The 17,739-nt window shown below is 35.8% G+C and overlaps 1 protein-coding gene across 1 annotated transcript in view; it reads left to right on the top strand.

The window, feature by feature from the left end:
• ZNF521 (zinc finger protein 521) overlaps positions 1-17,739 on the top strand; it is a 264,956-nt gene that overhangs the window by 115,733 nt on the left and 131,484 nt on the right. Inside the window, exon 4 of the mRNA XM_021709715.1 lies at positions 17,255-17,339. Coding sequence (XP_021565390.1) covers positions 17,255-17,339 — 85 coding nt within the window. The remainder of the gene's footprint in view (positions 1-17,254; positions 17,340-17,739) is intronic.

Here is a 17,739-nt window from a genome sequence, read left to right as displayed (position 1 = left end):
TTGTATACCTAACCCTTAACTGTACCCCACAATTTTAAAATAAAAAATATGTTTAATAATTAAAAAAAAGGTTTTTGGTAAACATGAAGCACCCTACTAATGATGTATGTGGTAAATCATTTATATACTATCTGTGTATATAAGTCTACATATATCCCTATTATGTATGTATGCATACATATAACTCATTCTTATAATGTTTTTCAATTAATTTGTTATAATGTAGAATAATTTCGATTACTAGGAATATGGCTCATTTGATCAAAATGCATTTAAATAAATGATATTTCCACAAAGTGAATGAAGGAGAAAAACATAATTAAATATTAAAATCAAACCTAGAAGTAATGAAAACCAAGGAACAAAAAGAATGTAAAGACCAGAAAGATAAAATATTACTTTATTTGCTTTGTGGTCAGAGATAGTGTCAGGAAATAATAAATATAAAAGATAGAAAAACATGTAAATAGATGAGTGTACAGGTGAAAAATGTAATCACGAACTAGAAAGGAAAAATACCCCATAGTATTATTGGGTTGAAACATATCATGAATGTTTCCTAGCTTTGGCCCCTTGCCTACCTTGGGGAGGTGAATCTATGTCTACCTCTTTCTCTCTCCTTCTAATTTACTTTCTAAATTAACTATATTTTTCAATCTAAAAAAAATATAATGGAGAACAAGAGAATAAAACAGTCTTGGGGAAATAACATTTAATCCAAGCAAAAATTGTTCATGAAAGTTATATTAAGTGAATACCAAAATAAGATATTCCCTTCCCCAATCCCAGGAAGCAAGTGAATAGCTTGGGAAGCAAATTTTAAAGGACTATTATTTGTTGACCTAAAATTCACTAGAATTTCTCTATGGATCACATATAGAATATTGACATTCCGGAGACAAAAAGTGGTGTAAAATTTTTTTAGACAAGATTTGTAATTTAGACACATAACCTCTTAATTTATTCTAAGAATAGAAACTTACATTTTAAAAAATATTAATAAGTAAGCAATTGAAAGATATGTCAAAACATACATCATGATTTAGAAATTATAGTGGCATTGATAAACGTAACTTGACAAAGTCTGATGTTAGCATGCTCATTTTAAGATAGATCTAAGGATTATCTTGGGAATTTTTCATTTATAGGTTTGGCTTAAGCAGTAAGGAAGCAAAAATAAGCTAAAATAAAAGCCCTTGATAAATAAATGTCCAGTCATGGAGATTTTAATTTTGAGTAGTGACTGCAAGTTTAAAAAGAGAAAATGCAAGGATTTATTTAAAAAGAGAAAATACAAGGATGAGCAGAAGAAAGGAAAGAAGAAGGGTGAGTGCAAGGGAGGGAAGGAGGACTAAAAGACCAAGTAAGATAGCTGAAAAACTGGCAGGAAACCCTCTAAGTTTAGTATCTATGTCTACTAGGACTAGAAAACTGAAAATTGTTATGAAAAATAGATCTTTTAGTGCTGTAATTGGGTCTAGATTGATAGATTTATATTATTTCATTATACCAAATTTAAATCATTTCAAAACAAGCATGTTATACTACTCTATATTAATTTCGGTCTAGTTTGTTAACTGGTTTATTCAACAAGCATTGAGTATCAAATACATGGCAGGCATTGTGCATAGGCACTGGGCACACAAACATAAGCACACAGATATTTCATGTTTCTCTCACTGAAGAATTAAACCTACGAAAAGCAAATATATCCTCAAATATATATATAAATAGACAGAGAGAGAGAGATCTAGGTACAGGGGGTGCCAAAAAAAGTATACATATTTTAAGTATGACATTTACTCAAAAGATGGCATTATTCAAATGAATCCAAGTGTCATCATGCGACTGGCAGGACAATCAAAGAAAATGGCAGAAGCGTAGTTACTATCATAATTTAGTTCAAAAAAAACATTTTTTGGCATCTAGGTGAGTAGATGGATGGATGGATGGATGGATGGATGGATGTTGAAGAGTTGGCAGGGTTAGAAATAGGAATATTCTTAAATGTCTATGCCAAAATGTTTTTTTTAATTATTTATTTATTTATTTATTTTCCCGCTCTTAATTTTTATTTTAAATCGTGGGGTACAACTCAGGGTTAGGTATACGAATATCCACACCCTTATCGATGAGGTGTGCCCCCTCTTCCCCAGGCAGATATATCAACTACTGTCAATCCCAACTCCCCACCCCCTCACCCTCCTCCCCGCAGTTTCCTGCCACTTTGAATCCTTTTCTTATAGTAATATGATAGCTGTTCAAGGTCCACTTATGAGTGAGAATATGTGATACTCAGCTCTTTGTTTCTGTGAGCAATCACTCAGTTATTATAAACTCTAATTCCATCCAGGTTGCTGCGAAGTTCATGATTTTGTTCTTCTTTATGGCTGTGTAGTATTCCATTGTGTATATGTACCACATTTTTTTAATCCAGTCCTCTTTTGATCGGCAGCACAGTTGGTTCCACGTTCTTGCTATTGTGAACAATGCTGCAATAAACATACGTGTGCAAGTATCTTTTTCATAGAGTGACCTGAGTTCTTCCAGGTATATTCCCAGTAGGGATATTGTGGGGTCATATGGAAGGTCGGTGTTTAGAACTTTTAGGAATCACCACACTGATTTCCACAGAGGCTGAACTAGTTTGCACTCCCATCAGCAGTGTAGAGTGTTCCCTTTTCGCCACATCCTCTCCAGCATCTGTTGTTTTTTGAGTTATTGATGATGCCCATTCTGACTGGAGTTAGGTGGTTTCTCAGTGTAGTTTTAATTTCCATCTCCTTGATGACTAGTGAGGCAGAAGATTTTTTCATATATCTGTTGGTTGCTCTATGTCTTCTTTTGAGAAGTATCTATTCACATCTTTAGTCCACTTTGTAATAGGGCTGTTTGTTTTTTTTCTTTTCAGCACATTTGAGTTTCTTGTAGATCCTTGATGTTAGGCCTTTGTCAGACATGGAGTTGGCAAATACAAAATGATTTTTTTTTTTAAAGAATGACTGGTTTTATCATCCGAACTTCTAAAGAAAATCTTTTAAAAAGGAAAAAAAATTACAGTGCTTACCTTGCAAGATGTCGGATGTGATATTATCATCCTTTTCTTAGCACTTCCATCCCCCATTCTTATTCTATACTGTGGAAGAATGTACTTAAGGAGCAGAAGCCTGATTGGGAAAGGGCCCCATATTTTTCCAGATTATACTCTTGGACAATTGGATATCCACATTTTCTAGGCTTAAAAAAGTATATTATCAATCATGATTATGCAGAATTTTTTCAAGTCTGTAGTTTAATCTTTCTCGAATAATCTGAAGGGTGTCTGTATGTGATGCAGCATCTAGGTGTGTTTAGTGGCAGCAATCCTGGTTTCTTACAATACGTTTCTCTGACAGCACTTACACTCAGGTGTTCTTATAAAAAAGCCCACATCAATTCACTTCTGTATAGTTTATGCAGCCTTCACAAATGTTCTCTGTCAAGCAGTGCACTGGGTACAGAAGCTGAAGAAAGGATTTAAGACAATTGTCCCTTAAGTGACAAGAAACCTTAGAATGCAATGTGAATAGATACTTTGAATATAATATAGTAAATTATGTGCTAAAAGTATACACTGAGAAATGAAAATCCTCAAAGAAGACAGAAGTTAGTAACAAAAACTGGCAACGGAGAGGTGGTGTTATAGAGGTGGTCCCAGAATCCAGTGCCCCGAGCAGCCCCCATAAGTTATAAGCATCATGGAGTGCCAATGTGGCAGTAACAATACCTTTTTGTGAATGCATCACTATACCATGTATACTTGGACATGTTTACAGCAGCATGGAGTCCAAGGATGCTGCATTGACCACTGTGAGTCATAGGCAAGGTCATTTCATCTCTCTGGATCTCAGTTTCATTGTCTACAAGGAAATTTGAAATAGATGAACTTACTTGTTCCTTTTGATTCTAAAACTCCACGATACTTTGTATATGCTTCTCTTATTAACTTGGAAAAATACCAAGAATATGGGGGCATTTTTTTCTATTTTTTGAAAAGATATTTTGGAATAACAAATGAGGAAGATTTTGAAAAATCCAGACAATTTTATGAAAATAAAGGGATTAAAAGAACACCACCACACACACACACACACACACACACACACACACACACACACACACACACACACTCACATTTACATACATATATGTACATTGTAACAACCCAGCAAGTTCGAGAGTAGGTAAAGTGAAGGAAACACATCTCATCCTAAAAAAAACATTGCTGTCTCAGAATGCAAATAGCAAAAATAATAAAGTCAACACTCACAGTGTTGTGTGGGTGTAATTGCTAACAAGTTTGTTGAAGCAGGTGGGTTTTAGAAGTAATTTGTAGAAGAAGAGAAGGGTGGTCTGACATGCCTCAGTAGGAAAGCAATTCAGGTGGAAGGGATGAATGAGAGAAGACAAACCCAGATTGAAAATAGGGTGGAAGAGAGAAACAAAGTAAGAACTGGTCAGTGAAGGAGGATGTACAATAAAATATCTCAGTGGAGATAAAAGTGATAAAGGACAAAGGTAATTTAGGCATGGACATGGGTAACTGAAATGACCCAAGTACATTTTGTAGATAAGACACAAAACTGCCAGAAAATGAAATATTTCTTTGATAGAAAAATAGGTGAGCCGGGCTCGGTGGCTCAGCCTGTAATCCCGTGCCTTTGAGAGGCTGAGGTGAGTGGATTGCCTGAGCCCGCGGGTTCGAGTCCCGCCTGGGCAGCGAGACCTCATCTCTACAATAAATCAAAAAATCAGCTGGGTGTGGTAACGCATGCCTGTCATTCCGGCTGCTTGGAAGGCTGAGGCGGAAGGATTGCCGGAGCCCAGCAGGTCGAGGCTGTGGTGGCCGGGAACGGGCACTGCACTCCAGTCTGGGCGACAGAGTGAGACTCCAACTCAAAAAGAAAAAGAAAAATAGGTGGAAGGATAAATCAGAATTAGAAACAAAGAAGAATAACTAGGACTCCTCAGGAGGTTTCATCTAAAGAGTGTGAAAGGAAGCAGTAGTGGGAATCTGCTGGGGGAGGGAAGCACACCTCATCAACAAGGGTGCCTGCATAATGAACATTTGTATTCCTAACCCTGAATTGTACCCCACATCTTTAAAATAAAAAAAATTTAAAAGAAAAAAATACATAGGAACAAAAAAGAAAAAGATTTTGACCTTCCATGACCTAGTATGAATCATTCACATATTAATTTGTTGCATGTAAACTATCATGGCTTCCAATGGATACGAATAGATAAGACAGAGCTTCCCACCCAGTCTCATAAAACTATAGCCCTTTAGGAGAGAGATCAGATTTACTGAAATAATTCACATGCAACATGTAGCAAATTATAAGAGAATTCTTTTAGAAGTTTATGATTTAATGTGAGATGAAACTCTTTGCTGTGTAATTCTTTTGAAATTTGGAACGGTTCTTTATTAAATTGTACCAAGTTATAAAGAGTTAATTATAAAGAGTTAATAAACTTATCTGACTTGTTTTTAGGGCAGAAACTATATACTTAGAAAAGTATTTCTTAATGGATTGTAAAAAATTTTTTCTACCCCTCTTTCTCCTGGCAATATTGTAAGTCGTACTACTGACCTTTGGGATTGGAACTCTCTGGGCATGTGATACAATTTGATGGTCATTCAATCTACTGCTTAATGTCCCAGCTCCATCACCTCTCCAAATGTATATGCTTGTTATCTACCAGGCACAGCTCCGCATTTTGGCAACAGTGAGACAAAGGAAGTTTCAGTGATTTTTAAGACGAAAAAATCAGTATATGATCAGAATAGATGATGAGGAAAATAGATCCTAATTTGACATAAGCCAAAAATTTTTACTTTTCCTTAGATTTATGTTTAGAAAAGATCATTTTTAAAACCATTTTCTCCCACCTCCAGTTTCTTATCTATCTTGAATGATATGAACATTTACAAAGCAGTCAATTCAGGAAGTTAATTGGAATTTACTATGTATCAAAATCTCTTCAAGTTAAAAACTAACAAAATATTAGAGCCTATGAGTAACTAGAGGCAAATTCGCTGTCCTAACTCAGAAACAATTAGGACATGCTATGGTGATTTTTTTTTAACCTTCACTAGAGCTTCAGTTTAGTTTGTGTTAGTCCTCCTCTAGTTGACTAATTTCTGGTGCCGTGCAAGGTGGGTGGGGATCTTTACAGGCAGAAATAGGCCATTCCTGGGTAATACCTTATGAAGAAGGTGATGGTGGATGTAAGATGACTTATTAGGTTATCTCTTGGATAGTCAGTAAACTAAATTTACTGACTGCCTACTTTATGGACAGTGCTCTAGAAAGTGGGTTTGCCTTGACATAAGAATAAGCAGCAAATAATCCCATAACATTAAATGAGATCATCTAGATGAAGATTTCTTACCTAGAGGATCTTAGTGGCCTGGGTAATTAGGGAGTTAAGTTCAGTTCCTTGGAAGAGACTGTAAATGTGAATCAGGAGAAACAAGGGGGTAGAGATGAAGAAGTAAGCCTAATTATCTCTTTCTACAGGAAACAGGGCTGAAATTCAATTTTTAATGTGAGACATCAAGTTCAAGCACACAGAAAGACACATTTTTAAGGAATTATTTTTAAACTTAAAAACAAGTGATTATTTTTCTGCCCTTATTCATTGATTTTATACTTAAAAATGTAAAATTATTCTTTTATGAACTTCAAGGTAATACATTTCTTCTATGAGATTTGTTTGGTAAGATTCATGGAAATGACTCTTTTTAATGCTGGGTTAAAAATTTTTTTTTACTTCATTAGCTTTAGGGGGTACAAATAGTTTTTGGTTGCATGGTTGTATTGTGTAGTGGTGAAGAAGTCTGGGCTTTAAGTGTACCCACTGCCCCCACCTGTACCTGGTGGGTGATTTTTATCCCTCTGGGTTTTGGTTTTTAATGAATACTTGTCAGATTTTTCTGAAAACTTCACACAATTATTTCCTGGATTTTGACTATTGGTGATACCTTTGAAAATAAAATACGTTAATGCTATTTTATTTAATATTTAAAGAAAATCCAAGTAAAGATGAAAAATGGCTTTACTTTTTTGCTCTTTGATTTCAAAGTTAGTAGTAGCTTCAGTACACATCTTCATTGAGTTTTGGATTTTATGTATAAAAATAAATGTGCTCAAAAAAATTTTTTTTTCCATAACATCATAAAAATTATAACTCGGTCACTTAAAACAAATATCTTTGTCTAGGTTCAACCTTAACTAGATTTTTGTCTTTCTCCTTTTCTTCCTATCCAGTCAGTTGGCCAGAAGAAATCTTTTAAAATGCTGTTTCTGTTCTGAATTGCCTTTCTTATTTCAGCAAATACCCCATCAGACTAGAAGCAACTTCCCTGGTATGTAGTAGGCACTTCGTAAAAGTTTTAAACTCAAGAAAATTGTTCTCATTTTGGACCTTAGATCAAGTTTTATCTCTTCCAATGAGTTTTTACTGACTCTTGCAGACCATATTAATCTGTCACTATCTGATGTTTTGTCTCTTTTCTTCTCCAGACACTAAGGTAGGCACTTGGTCCTGAACTGCTCTGCCATGTCAGTTAGGCAAAATAACAGTTTCATGTTTATGAGTTTTGTTTTCCCATCTATATTGTAATGCCTTGAGTTTGGGAATCATGTTTTACACCTTTTGGTTATCGAAGTGTTAACATATACCAGACCTTGTGTGAAGTGTTACATAGTCTTTATCTTAGAACATTAACCACATCTGGAAGACAATCGCTTCCTCCTTTGAACAACCATAAAAATACACAATAGAATATTGATGCTTGTGTTTTTCAGCAAATTATTGGGGCTTTTTATCATTGTTAGCTTTCATTTCACTTCAGACATTTCTTTTCCTCTCTGTTCAGTGATTTATTTTCATACGAATTTAGAATTACTTGGAAAATGACCAGGCTAAATTAGTAAAATGTCTGAATTATTGAGCATTTGTGGAAAGCTGCTGGTTTATTACTTTCACTCACATATAGTATCTATTTGCTTGCCAACAAAATACTGCCAGGGAAAGGTACTACTGATCTTAAATATATATATATTTCATTTGTAATTTATGTTTTCATTCTTAGAATGGTAATGTATATTGCTATAGTCCTTGAGAACAGCCTTTTCTCCTGCTAGCTAGTTTGAACCTTTTTACAAACTCTTACCTCCTCTCTCTTCTCATACTCCCAACCCTGTCACCAACTTATAAACCTCTTTGTGCTATTACAGTTGTCCCTTGGTATCTGTGGGGGACTGGTTCCAGAACCCCTCATGGATGCTCAAGTCCCTTAAATAAAATGGTATCGTATTTGCATATAACCCATGTACATCCTCCTGTGTACTTTAAATCATCTCTAGATTACCTATAATACCGAATACAATGTAAATACTATGTCAGTAAGTAGTTATTACTCTGTATAGCTTTTTATTTATGTTTATTGTTGTATTGTTATTTTTTTTCAAATATTTTCTTTTTTTTTCTCTTTTAATTTTTATTTTGAATTTGTGGGGTACAGTTCAGGGTCAGGTATACAAATGTTCATTGTGCAGTTTCCCTTATTGATGAGGTATGCCTCCCTTCCCCGGGTGGATATTGACTACTGTCAATCCCAGCTACCCACCTCTCACTCCCCTCCCCACAGTTTCCCGCTACTTTCAATCCCTTTCCTACAGTAATACAGTAGTTGTTCAAGGTCCACTTATGAGTGAGAACATATGATACTCAGACCTTTGTTTCTGTGAGAGATCACTCAGTATTATAAGTTCTAATTCCATCCGTGTTGCTGCGAAGTTCATGATTTTTTTCTTCTTTATGGCTAAAGATGTGACTAGACACTTCTCAAAAGAAGACATACAAGCAACCAATAGACACATGAACAAATGTTCAGCCTCACTAGTCATCAAGGAGATGCAAATTAAAACTACACTGAGATACCACCTAACTCCAGTCAGAATGGCCATCATCAAATATTTTCAAACTGAGATTAGTTGTGGATACAGAACCCATAGACACAGAGGACCACCTGTAATTTTAAAAGTTTTATTTAATAAACCTTTGTTTAGTCCTTGTTAATAATAAAGGTAGTTATTGTTTAATGGGGGCATGCTGCATGATAGGGATGGTACCAATAATTTTATCTAATTCTCACTTGTTTCTCACATCAGCTCTGAGATGTACAGTTTACTATTTTTAATTTACAGAGAAGGAAACTAAGAGCTAGGGTCATTAAATGATTTGTCACACAGTTAAATGATGAAGCCACAATAGAGTAACTAATTGCAGAAAGAAAATCCTAAGCTGGGTGATGGCTCAAGCCTATAATACCAGCACTTTGGGAGGCCAAGACAAGAGGATTACCTGAGCCCAGGTTTTCAAGACCAGCCTGGGTAACTTGGCAAGACTTGTTCTCTACAATAAATCAAAAAATTAGCTGGGTGTGGTAGCCCATGCCTGTAGTTCCAGCTACTTGGAAGTTTGAGGCAGAAGGATTGCCGGAGCCTAGCAGGGCGAGGCTGCAGTGACTGTGAGTGTGCCTTAACTCAAAGGAAGGAAGGGAGGGAGGAAAGAAGAGAGGGAGGGAGGGAAGGAGGGAAGGAAAATGCTAAAGTTTCTTTCCTTCTAGACTGCTAGATATATTTGGAATGAATATTTTGTAGCATCCTTCCTAATTTCAGGATCCTAACCAAACCTGAGTTGGGGCCTTCCTTGAAAGCCTTGAAACAGAATGGACTGAGGGCTATGGGTCATTCTGTAAAAATAGTTCTGTAGCGGGCTGGGGTTGGTGACTCAGCCTTTAATCCCAGCACTTTGGGAGGCTGAGACTAGTGGATTGCCTGCACCTGCAGGTTCAAGACCAACCTGGGCAACTTGGTGAGACCTCGTCTCTATAATAAAAATCAAAACTTAGCTGGGCGTGGCAGGATGCACCTGTAGTTCTGGCTACTTGGAAGGCTGAGGTGGAAAGATCGCTGGGGCCCAGCAGGTCGATACTGGGGTGGCCTTGAGTGTCCCACTGCACTCCAGCCTGGGCGACAGAGTGAGTTTCCAACTCAAAAAAAAAAAAAAAGTTCTGCAGCTTCATGTGTTGATATACCAAACATATACCAACAACAGGTGAAATATAAAACTAGAACACTATCTAGACTTAGATAAGTTTACTTCATCTTTGAGATCCAGAAATAAATTTTTTTTAAAAGTGGTTATTGAGCCTGAAGCCAGTGTCTGCTGGACTCTTTTCTAGCGATAGAAAAAGAGTTTCCCATTGGGATTTAATCCTTATGGGACAAAGTGACATCTACTATTTACAGAAGGGTCTGGGAGAAACTTCCTTGTTTGTGACAAGAGACTGGGAAAAAATAATTCTGTTGCTGACCACCATCCGGAAGTAGGTTTTTTACCCAGAGATTTGAAAGAGTAGGAAGAGAAACAGTTTTGCTACTTAAAACTGAATTAGTCACATGCTACCTCGGTGATTTAGCTTGCAATGTCTCCTCTGTCCCTGCAGCACAACAGATAGACAGGAAATGCTCCTTTGAGATCTAACTCTGGTCCAGTAGCCTGGGATGGCCTATTAGCAGGAGTGGAATGAGCACATAGAAAAGAAATCTCTCACTACATGTGGGCTTCAAACCAGGTTTCCAAAGCATGTGAATGAATTTATTGCTAGTAAAGCAGAAAAAAGAAATTAATTATAAACAGTCTGACAAAGACTTCAAAAGAAGTATGTTTAGAAGCTCAGAAAGGTAAAGGCAGGAAGGATTTCCATGAAAAAGAGTGACAAATTATGAAGAAAATCCAAGCAGAAATAAAACAAGAGCACCTGAATGTTTAAAACTACAAATGTTAGAAATGAAAAACTGTCACTGAAATAAAAGCTTTGATAGATAGGATAAACTCTAGACTGGGCAGCAGTGAAGAGAGAATCAGTGGCTTGTTAAGAGCACCTAGTTCAGAATATAAGGAGACAAACTGATGTTTAACGTATGCATGAAAGAGCAGTTAAGATACTTGGAGGATAGAGTGAGAGGCTCCAATCTACGTCTGTTAGGAGTTCAGACAGAAGGGAATGGGGAATGTGTGTGAGAGAAATGTAATGACTGAGTAGTTTTGATTGTTGCAAAGTTTTGGGATTGAAAACATACATGAGATCTCAGAGTGAAATTGTTCTTTTAGTATCGAGCAAGACAAATACATATAAACATGCAGTTAAAAACATGGCAGTAAAACTGCAGAACATTGAGGACAAAAGGGGAATCTTGAAATAGACTAAGGGACTTTGGGGAGCCAGTTCTACCCTGTGGATCTTAGTCAAGGGTCTAGGACTGGGAGCCTAAGTCTAAGACTGGGCTAGAGATAATTCCTTTGCTATCCTCAGCTATTTTTCTTACCATCCCTGGCATTGTCAAAGACCAAAGCACTACACAGTTTTAAGAAAAATCTGCTTTCAAGATGTCCCTAGACCTGGTGCAGTGGCTCACACCTATAACCCCAGCACTTTGGGAGGCTCAGGTGAGAGGATTGCCTGAGTCCATGGGTTCAAGACCAGCCTGGGCAACTTCGCAAGACCTCATCTGTACAATAAATCAAAAAATTAGCCGGGCGTGGTGACACATGCCTGTAGTTCCTCCAGCTACTTGGAAGGCTGAGGTGGAAGGATCACCTAAGCCCAGCAGCTCAAGGCTGTGGTGACTGCGAGCGTGTCACTGCACTCCAGCCTGGGCAACATAGTGAGACTCAAAAAAAAAAATGCAATTGTAAATTTACTTGCAAATGATCATAGCATAAACTGTGTTAAAACTTAGTGGGTTGAAGGCATAGTTGAATTTTGGCCTTGGTTATGGTATCCACAACCTGTATGATTTTGGCCAACTCACTTAATTAATCTGTAAATGAGGATAGTAATCCCTTCTTTATCTACTCTCACAGGATTGTTGTATAAGGAATTTTTTTTTTTATAGGCTGGAAAGTATAATACAATTTGAGTAATGATTCTTACTTTAGTATATAAATGAATGTGAGCTATGGTTTCTGACTTCTTAGTGTTTATACATTACATTTGTGTAAAACAAAATTCACAAAAAAATACCAAAAATATTTGCAAAGCTTTTATTACAGCTAAGCACAAATTATTTCTGGTGCATAGCAAGTATGGAAGTATAAAATGAAAGCAGTGGTGGGTTAATCTGGTTGGGTTTAGCATTAAAAATGATGTGTTATAAATTATCCTATTTGTTTACTCTCATGTTTTATCATGAAAATGTTCACACATGCACCTAGGTTTATTCATTGTTAACATGTAGCCATTTATTTACATATGACTATATGTATTTTTTTTTTCTGGAGCTTTTGAAAGTAAATTTCAGACATCATACTCTTTCATACCTAAATATTTCAGTATGCACCTTTTACCAAAAAGGACATTTACTCACATAACCATAATACCATTATCACATCTAAGAAAGTTAACTGTAATTCCCCAATAGAATCTAATAATCAGCTGGTATTCTGTTTTCCCCAATTGCCTCGCAAACCTTTTTTTTTTTGAGTTGGAGTCTCACTCTGGCCCAGACTAGAGTGCAGTGGCCGCTCCTGGCCACTGCAGCCTCGACCTACTGGGCTCCGGTGATCCTTCCAGCTCAACCTTCCGAGAAGCTGGAACTACAGGCGCGCGCGCTACCACGCCCGGCTGATTTTTTGATTTATTGTAGAGATGAGGTCTCGCCAAGTTGCCCAGGCGGGTCTCGAACCTGTGGGCTCAGGCAATCCACTCACCTCAGCCTCCCAAAGGCGCGGGATTATAGGCTGAGCCACCGAACCGGCACAAACCTTTTTATAGTTGTTTTTTCCCCAAATCAGGACCCACATGTTATATTTGGTTAAGTCCTTTTCAGTTACTTTATCTGAGAACAATCTCTTCACTTCTTTTCCTGTGACCAAGACTTTTTGAAGACAATAGGTCATTTTTCTTGAAGAATGTTTTGGTTTGTGTTTGGTTTTTTTCCCCTCTTCTTTTTTTTTTTTGAGTTGGAGTCCCACTCTGTCACCCAGACTGGAGTGCAGTGGCCACTCCCTGCCACCTCAGCCTCGACCTTCTGGGCTCCGGCGATCCTTCCGCCTCAGCCTTCCAAGTAGCTGGAACCACAGGCGCGCGCTACCACACCCAGCCAATTTTTGATTTATTGTAGAGATGAGGTCTCTCCAAGTTGCCCAGGCGGGTCTTGAACCCTCAGGCTCAGGCAATCCACTCACCTCAGCCTCCCAAGGCACGGGATTACAGGCTGAGCCACCGAGCCCAGCTTCCCTCATATGAATATTTATTTCTCCACACCTGTATTTACTGAAAATTGAATAGTTAGGTCTAAAGGCTTAATCAGATTCAGGTTACATTTGAGGCAAGATACTCTATTGGTGATGTTGTATACATCATATTATATCATATCGAGAGTCACAATGTTAGATTGATCCAGTATTAGTAACATTAAGCTAAATAGTCTGCTTAGAGTGATTACCACCAGCTAAATTCATTGTAAAAATTTCTTTTTCTCTTTGCAGTGATCAAAGGATGACATTTTAGTATCTCAGAATAACCTTTCCTCTATTAGTTTCAGCATCCATTAATGATTATCCTGAACCATTTTATTTGGCACTGCAGAATGGTGAAATAGTGAATTTCTAATTTTATCATTCTTTCTACTGTCATTCTTCTATAAAAAGATCTTCCCTCATCAAATAGACACAACCTACACGTCCTTTTAAAAAAGCAAGATGCCTCTGACCCTTTAATTGCCTATTTTAAGAAAAAGACGTTTATATAATAGTCACCTTCAATTGTAGCAACTGAGTTTTTTTTTTTTCTGTTTTTGAGGATTACTATGGAATTAATGATTTTTTAGGTTTTTGGTGTTTTGTTAAAAGAAGTCAAAGCAGTTTACAACTTCAAAGTTTAATTTTTAAAAGTTGTTATTTTAAATTATTTTTTTGTGAGACTAAATGTGAAGTATAAATACTAATGGGGTATAGATCGAATGAAGAGGAATCAGGTTAAGGAGAATAATTTTTTTTAACTATACATTATTAAGCATCTCTAATCTTTTTTTTTTTTAATTTATGAGATGCTCTTTTCTGAAAGTCTCTGAGTACCTTAACCAGAATGTAACTGAAAACAAGAATGTCAAAAAGGCACATTTAAATTGTTCTCAAAATCAATCAAAAATAATGAGGTGCTGGGAAAAAGTTGTATCCTTGATAATTACATCTATCAGTATCAGAAAACAAAAGAGAACAATCAGGAAATGACAATCCCACTCCCAAGTAGCACATTTAAAAAGGCTAATGAAAAAAAAGTCTCTTTTAAAAATGTACTAAATTAACATATCAAGTAAATTGACAACTTAAGCGTTGATAAAGGCCAATCTGGGGCCCAAACAATGGAAGTTCTGTTTCTACTTTTATCTGCTTTTAAAAGAAATTATCTCACTTGACTCTTTTTTGTTGTCTTTTATATAAATGTAAGTAATTGTCCTAAGGAAGGTGACAGTCCTCCTCATATGGTCTGCAAGGGTCAGGTCACACCTGGAGTGTTGAGCTTCATTATAACATTGACCAGAGGAAGGTAACCAGGATGGAAAGTAGTTCCAAGTATTTCTTATACTGTGCTCCTGTTTTCCCTGGGAAAAGGGCTAATGTAATTGTCATATTAGACAAGGAATTCAACCTGCTCTTTATAGCACCAGAGTTTAGAGTTAGAGCCAGTGGGTGAAAGTAGCAGAAAAGCAGATTTGGGTCTAGAATTAGGAAGAATTCCTTCATAATCTCTTCTGTACAGAGCTAGAATGAATTACCTCCAAGGGAATGAGTTCTCCAAAACTGGCAACTGTTCAAAGGTTATAGTCCCTTTTTTAAAAGATGGTGGACAAGTATGCGGAGGTCTTTCAAATATTTTGCTAAGAATTTGTCATTTTAATGATTGAAACTTTAAAGGTCATTTAAAATTAACTTTTAAAAAATAGAGGTAAAGATGAATTTTCTATCATGGCTTTTAAAAGAAAACCTTGAGTACATCCTAATTTATGTGGTATTGCTTTGTATTTGAGAAATGTGAAATGTGAAAAGTATGGTGAAGTAGAGTTCAAACTGCAGTATTTTTGAATCATGGTTCATTGTTTTGATCACATTAAATTCCTATCTCATCTAGCTGTAAATTTGGGAGCTTGTAGATAAGAATATAGCTTTGTTAATAAAAACGGAGCACAGCATTTTAGTTACTGTTTTAAGAGTAGAGAGAATTCGTGTCTGAATTATCAGTAGTGACAAAAGCATCTTCATTCAATGATAAAAGAAAACTTATATACATAGATTTTCAAATGTGTCAGTTCATTTTGAAGACAGTAGTAAGTGCTGGTATTTTATTATTTTGTCTTTTCAAGTGATTTTATTCTTTATTATTAGACCAGGAAAAAAAAAGCCCTAGTATATTCCGACAACATATTCATCAGTCATCATTTTTGGAGACAGTTTTCGACATACTGTATGTTTTACTGTGCTAACAAGAGAAAAGACTAGCCATTAAGTTTATGTTTCTTTGTTTTTCAGCAAGGTCACATATCAGAAATAATGCTACAAGTATGCTAATAAACAATATATAATGTAGGTCATCAGGGAGTAAGAAATATTTTCTAACTAGTTCTAAAGGGAAATATTGTTAAAAAAAGGGATAGATGTTATTTACACAACACATGTTGCTCTATATGTCACCATGAAAAGCATCTTGTAAACAGCTCAGTGTAGTAAATCTTCCTCAGTGATTGTCAGGATGTTTGAAGTCCATGTTAGATTTAGATTCAGCACATTGAATTCACAATGTGCCTAATGTACAAAGACCGTCAGATTATTTAGACAGCTTCCATTGGAAATATGCCTATACATCTATGGTTTGCGAGGAATGCTATCCACTGTTGCCGAAGAAAGTATTATGTTAAATTACAATAATTAGGACAATTTTAGATTAATGGCATTTGTAATTTCAAGTCTTAAATAAAGTTACACCAAATTTTAATGCTTAACTTTGTGTTAAGTTCTAAAGAACTTGAGTTCTTTAAAATTAATTGTAATTTACAGCCTGGCATGTTCTATTAATACCATTAGTAAAACAATTTTATGTGACTGCAGATGAAATGATAATTCATAATAATGCTTATAACAAAATGTCATGTATGTGATTTTACTAATGTACCTTTCTCATGTTTGGAAGATTTTCAAAATGGATTATTTTCATTATGTTTTATTTTGTTTTCCAAGGTGGTTTTTAATTTTAAGTATTAAGTTTCATCATAAAGGAGTCCATGTAAGTGTATGTTCTGGAAAACACAACCAGTATTTTATTTATTGAGTTCATCTAATATGTACTGGTACTCAATAGTAAAGATGTGAAATTATAAAGACTGTTTATATCAGAGAGCCTAGCATTTAAAATCAAGAGAGCATATTATTTTTCTTCCCAGCTATGTAACACTGTGACACCAGGCAAATCTTTCAACTTCTCTGGGCCTCAATTTCCTAATTTATGCTTTAAGAATTATAATAAAAATCCTGTTCTATCTACTTCACAGAACTGCTGTGTAAAGTGATAAAATAGTGCTAAGATGTTCATTATGATCTGACTTCTTTATAGGAGAAAGTACAGATTTAAATGCTAGTATTTAGCAACCTCTAAAATGTCATCTACATTTCAGACTAACTATAAATGACAATCTCTAAATATTTTAGCTATATTCCATGAATCTTAACTCATTTGCCATTTTAATTATGGCTTTCTAGAAGCAACACGACAGTTATTTCGGTCAGAATGAAATTGTGCCTGATCTTTAAAAAATTGGTTTCCGAGACTCAGCTGCGTATTGTGCTTTTTAATACTAACTTCTGTTTTGGAGTGTAGGAATCTTTGAACATATATTATGAAATAATTATGTGCCTCTGTTTCTTCTAAATGTTTGCTACTGAAAATATAAGGTTGGGATCAAGCCACAAGGTCTTAGTAAGGAACTTTGGAACTCTGCCTAAGTTAGCTTTGGAGGTAAGATGAGCATCATAGAAAAATGCTATATTTGGTTGTTCTGTTTTTTGTTTATATTTTCTGAAAACAAAGAAACAATTTAAAGTACATATGTCTAAGTAATTCTGTTTCTACTTGTTTTCTCAGAAGAAGACCTATCAGTGCATCAAGTGTCAGATGGTTTTCTACAATGAATGGGATATTCAGGTTCATGTTGCAAATCACATGATTGGTGAGTGACGCTCTAAACCTTATTACAGATAGATTCTTCTTCTACTTGTGTACATCAGTGCCTATATAATTAAACAGAGTTAAAGATGAATTAATTGTTCAGCCATCAATGGTTTACCTAGGTGTGATTGATTTTTTTAAGTTTCTATTATTAGACCTGATAAGGCATTAGCACATTTTATTTTCTGCAAGGGCTAGTTTAGACTTCTGCAGAGAATTATATATCTACTACCAGTCAAAACACAGGTGATTAACAAATTAAACTTCTAATCATTTTTGCATTATTGAAAACTAACAGGAATGGTTAATGAACTGGATGTTAGCTTTCCATAGAGTTTTAGACAGGTTTTAATTTCAGAAGTTATTATGGTAATAGCACTACTGTGTGTTGCTTAAGTATC

Source organism: Carlito syrichta, unplaced genomic scaffold, assembly GCF_000164805.1.
Source record: "Carlito syrichta isolate Samal-C Ts95f unplaced genomic scaffold, Tarsius_syrichta-2.0.1 Scaffold72428, whole genome shotgun sequence".
Classification (NCBI taxonomy): domain Eukaryota; kingdom Metazoa; phylum Chordata; class Mammalia; order Primates; family Tarsiidae; genus Carlito; species Carlito syrichta.
The sequence above is the reverse complement of the archived record's forward strand: the minus strand, read 5'-3'. Positions and strand labels throughout refer to the sequence as shown.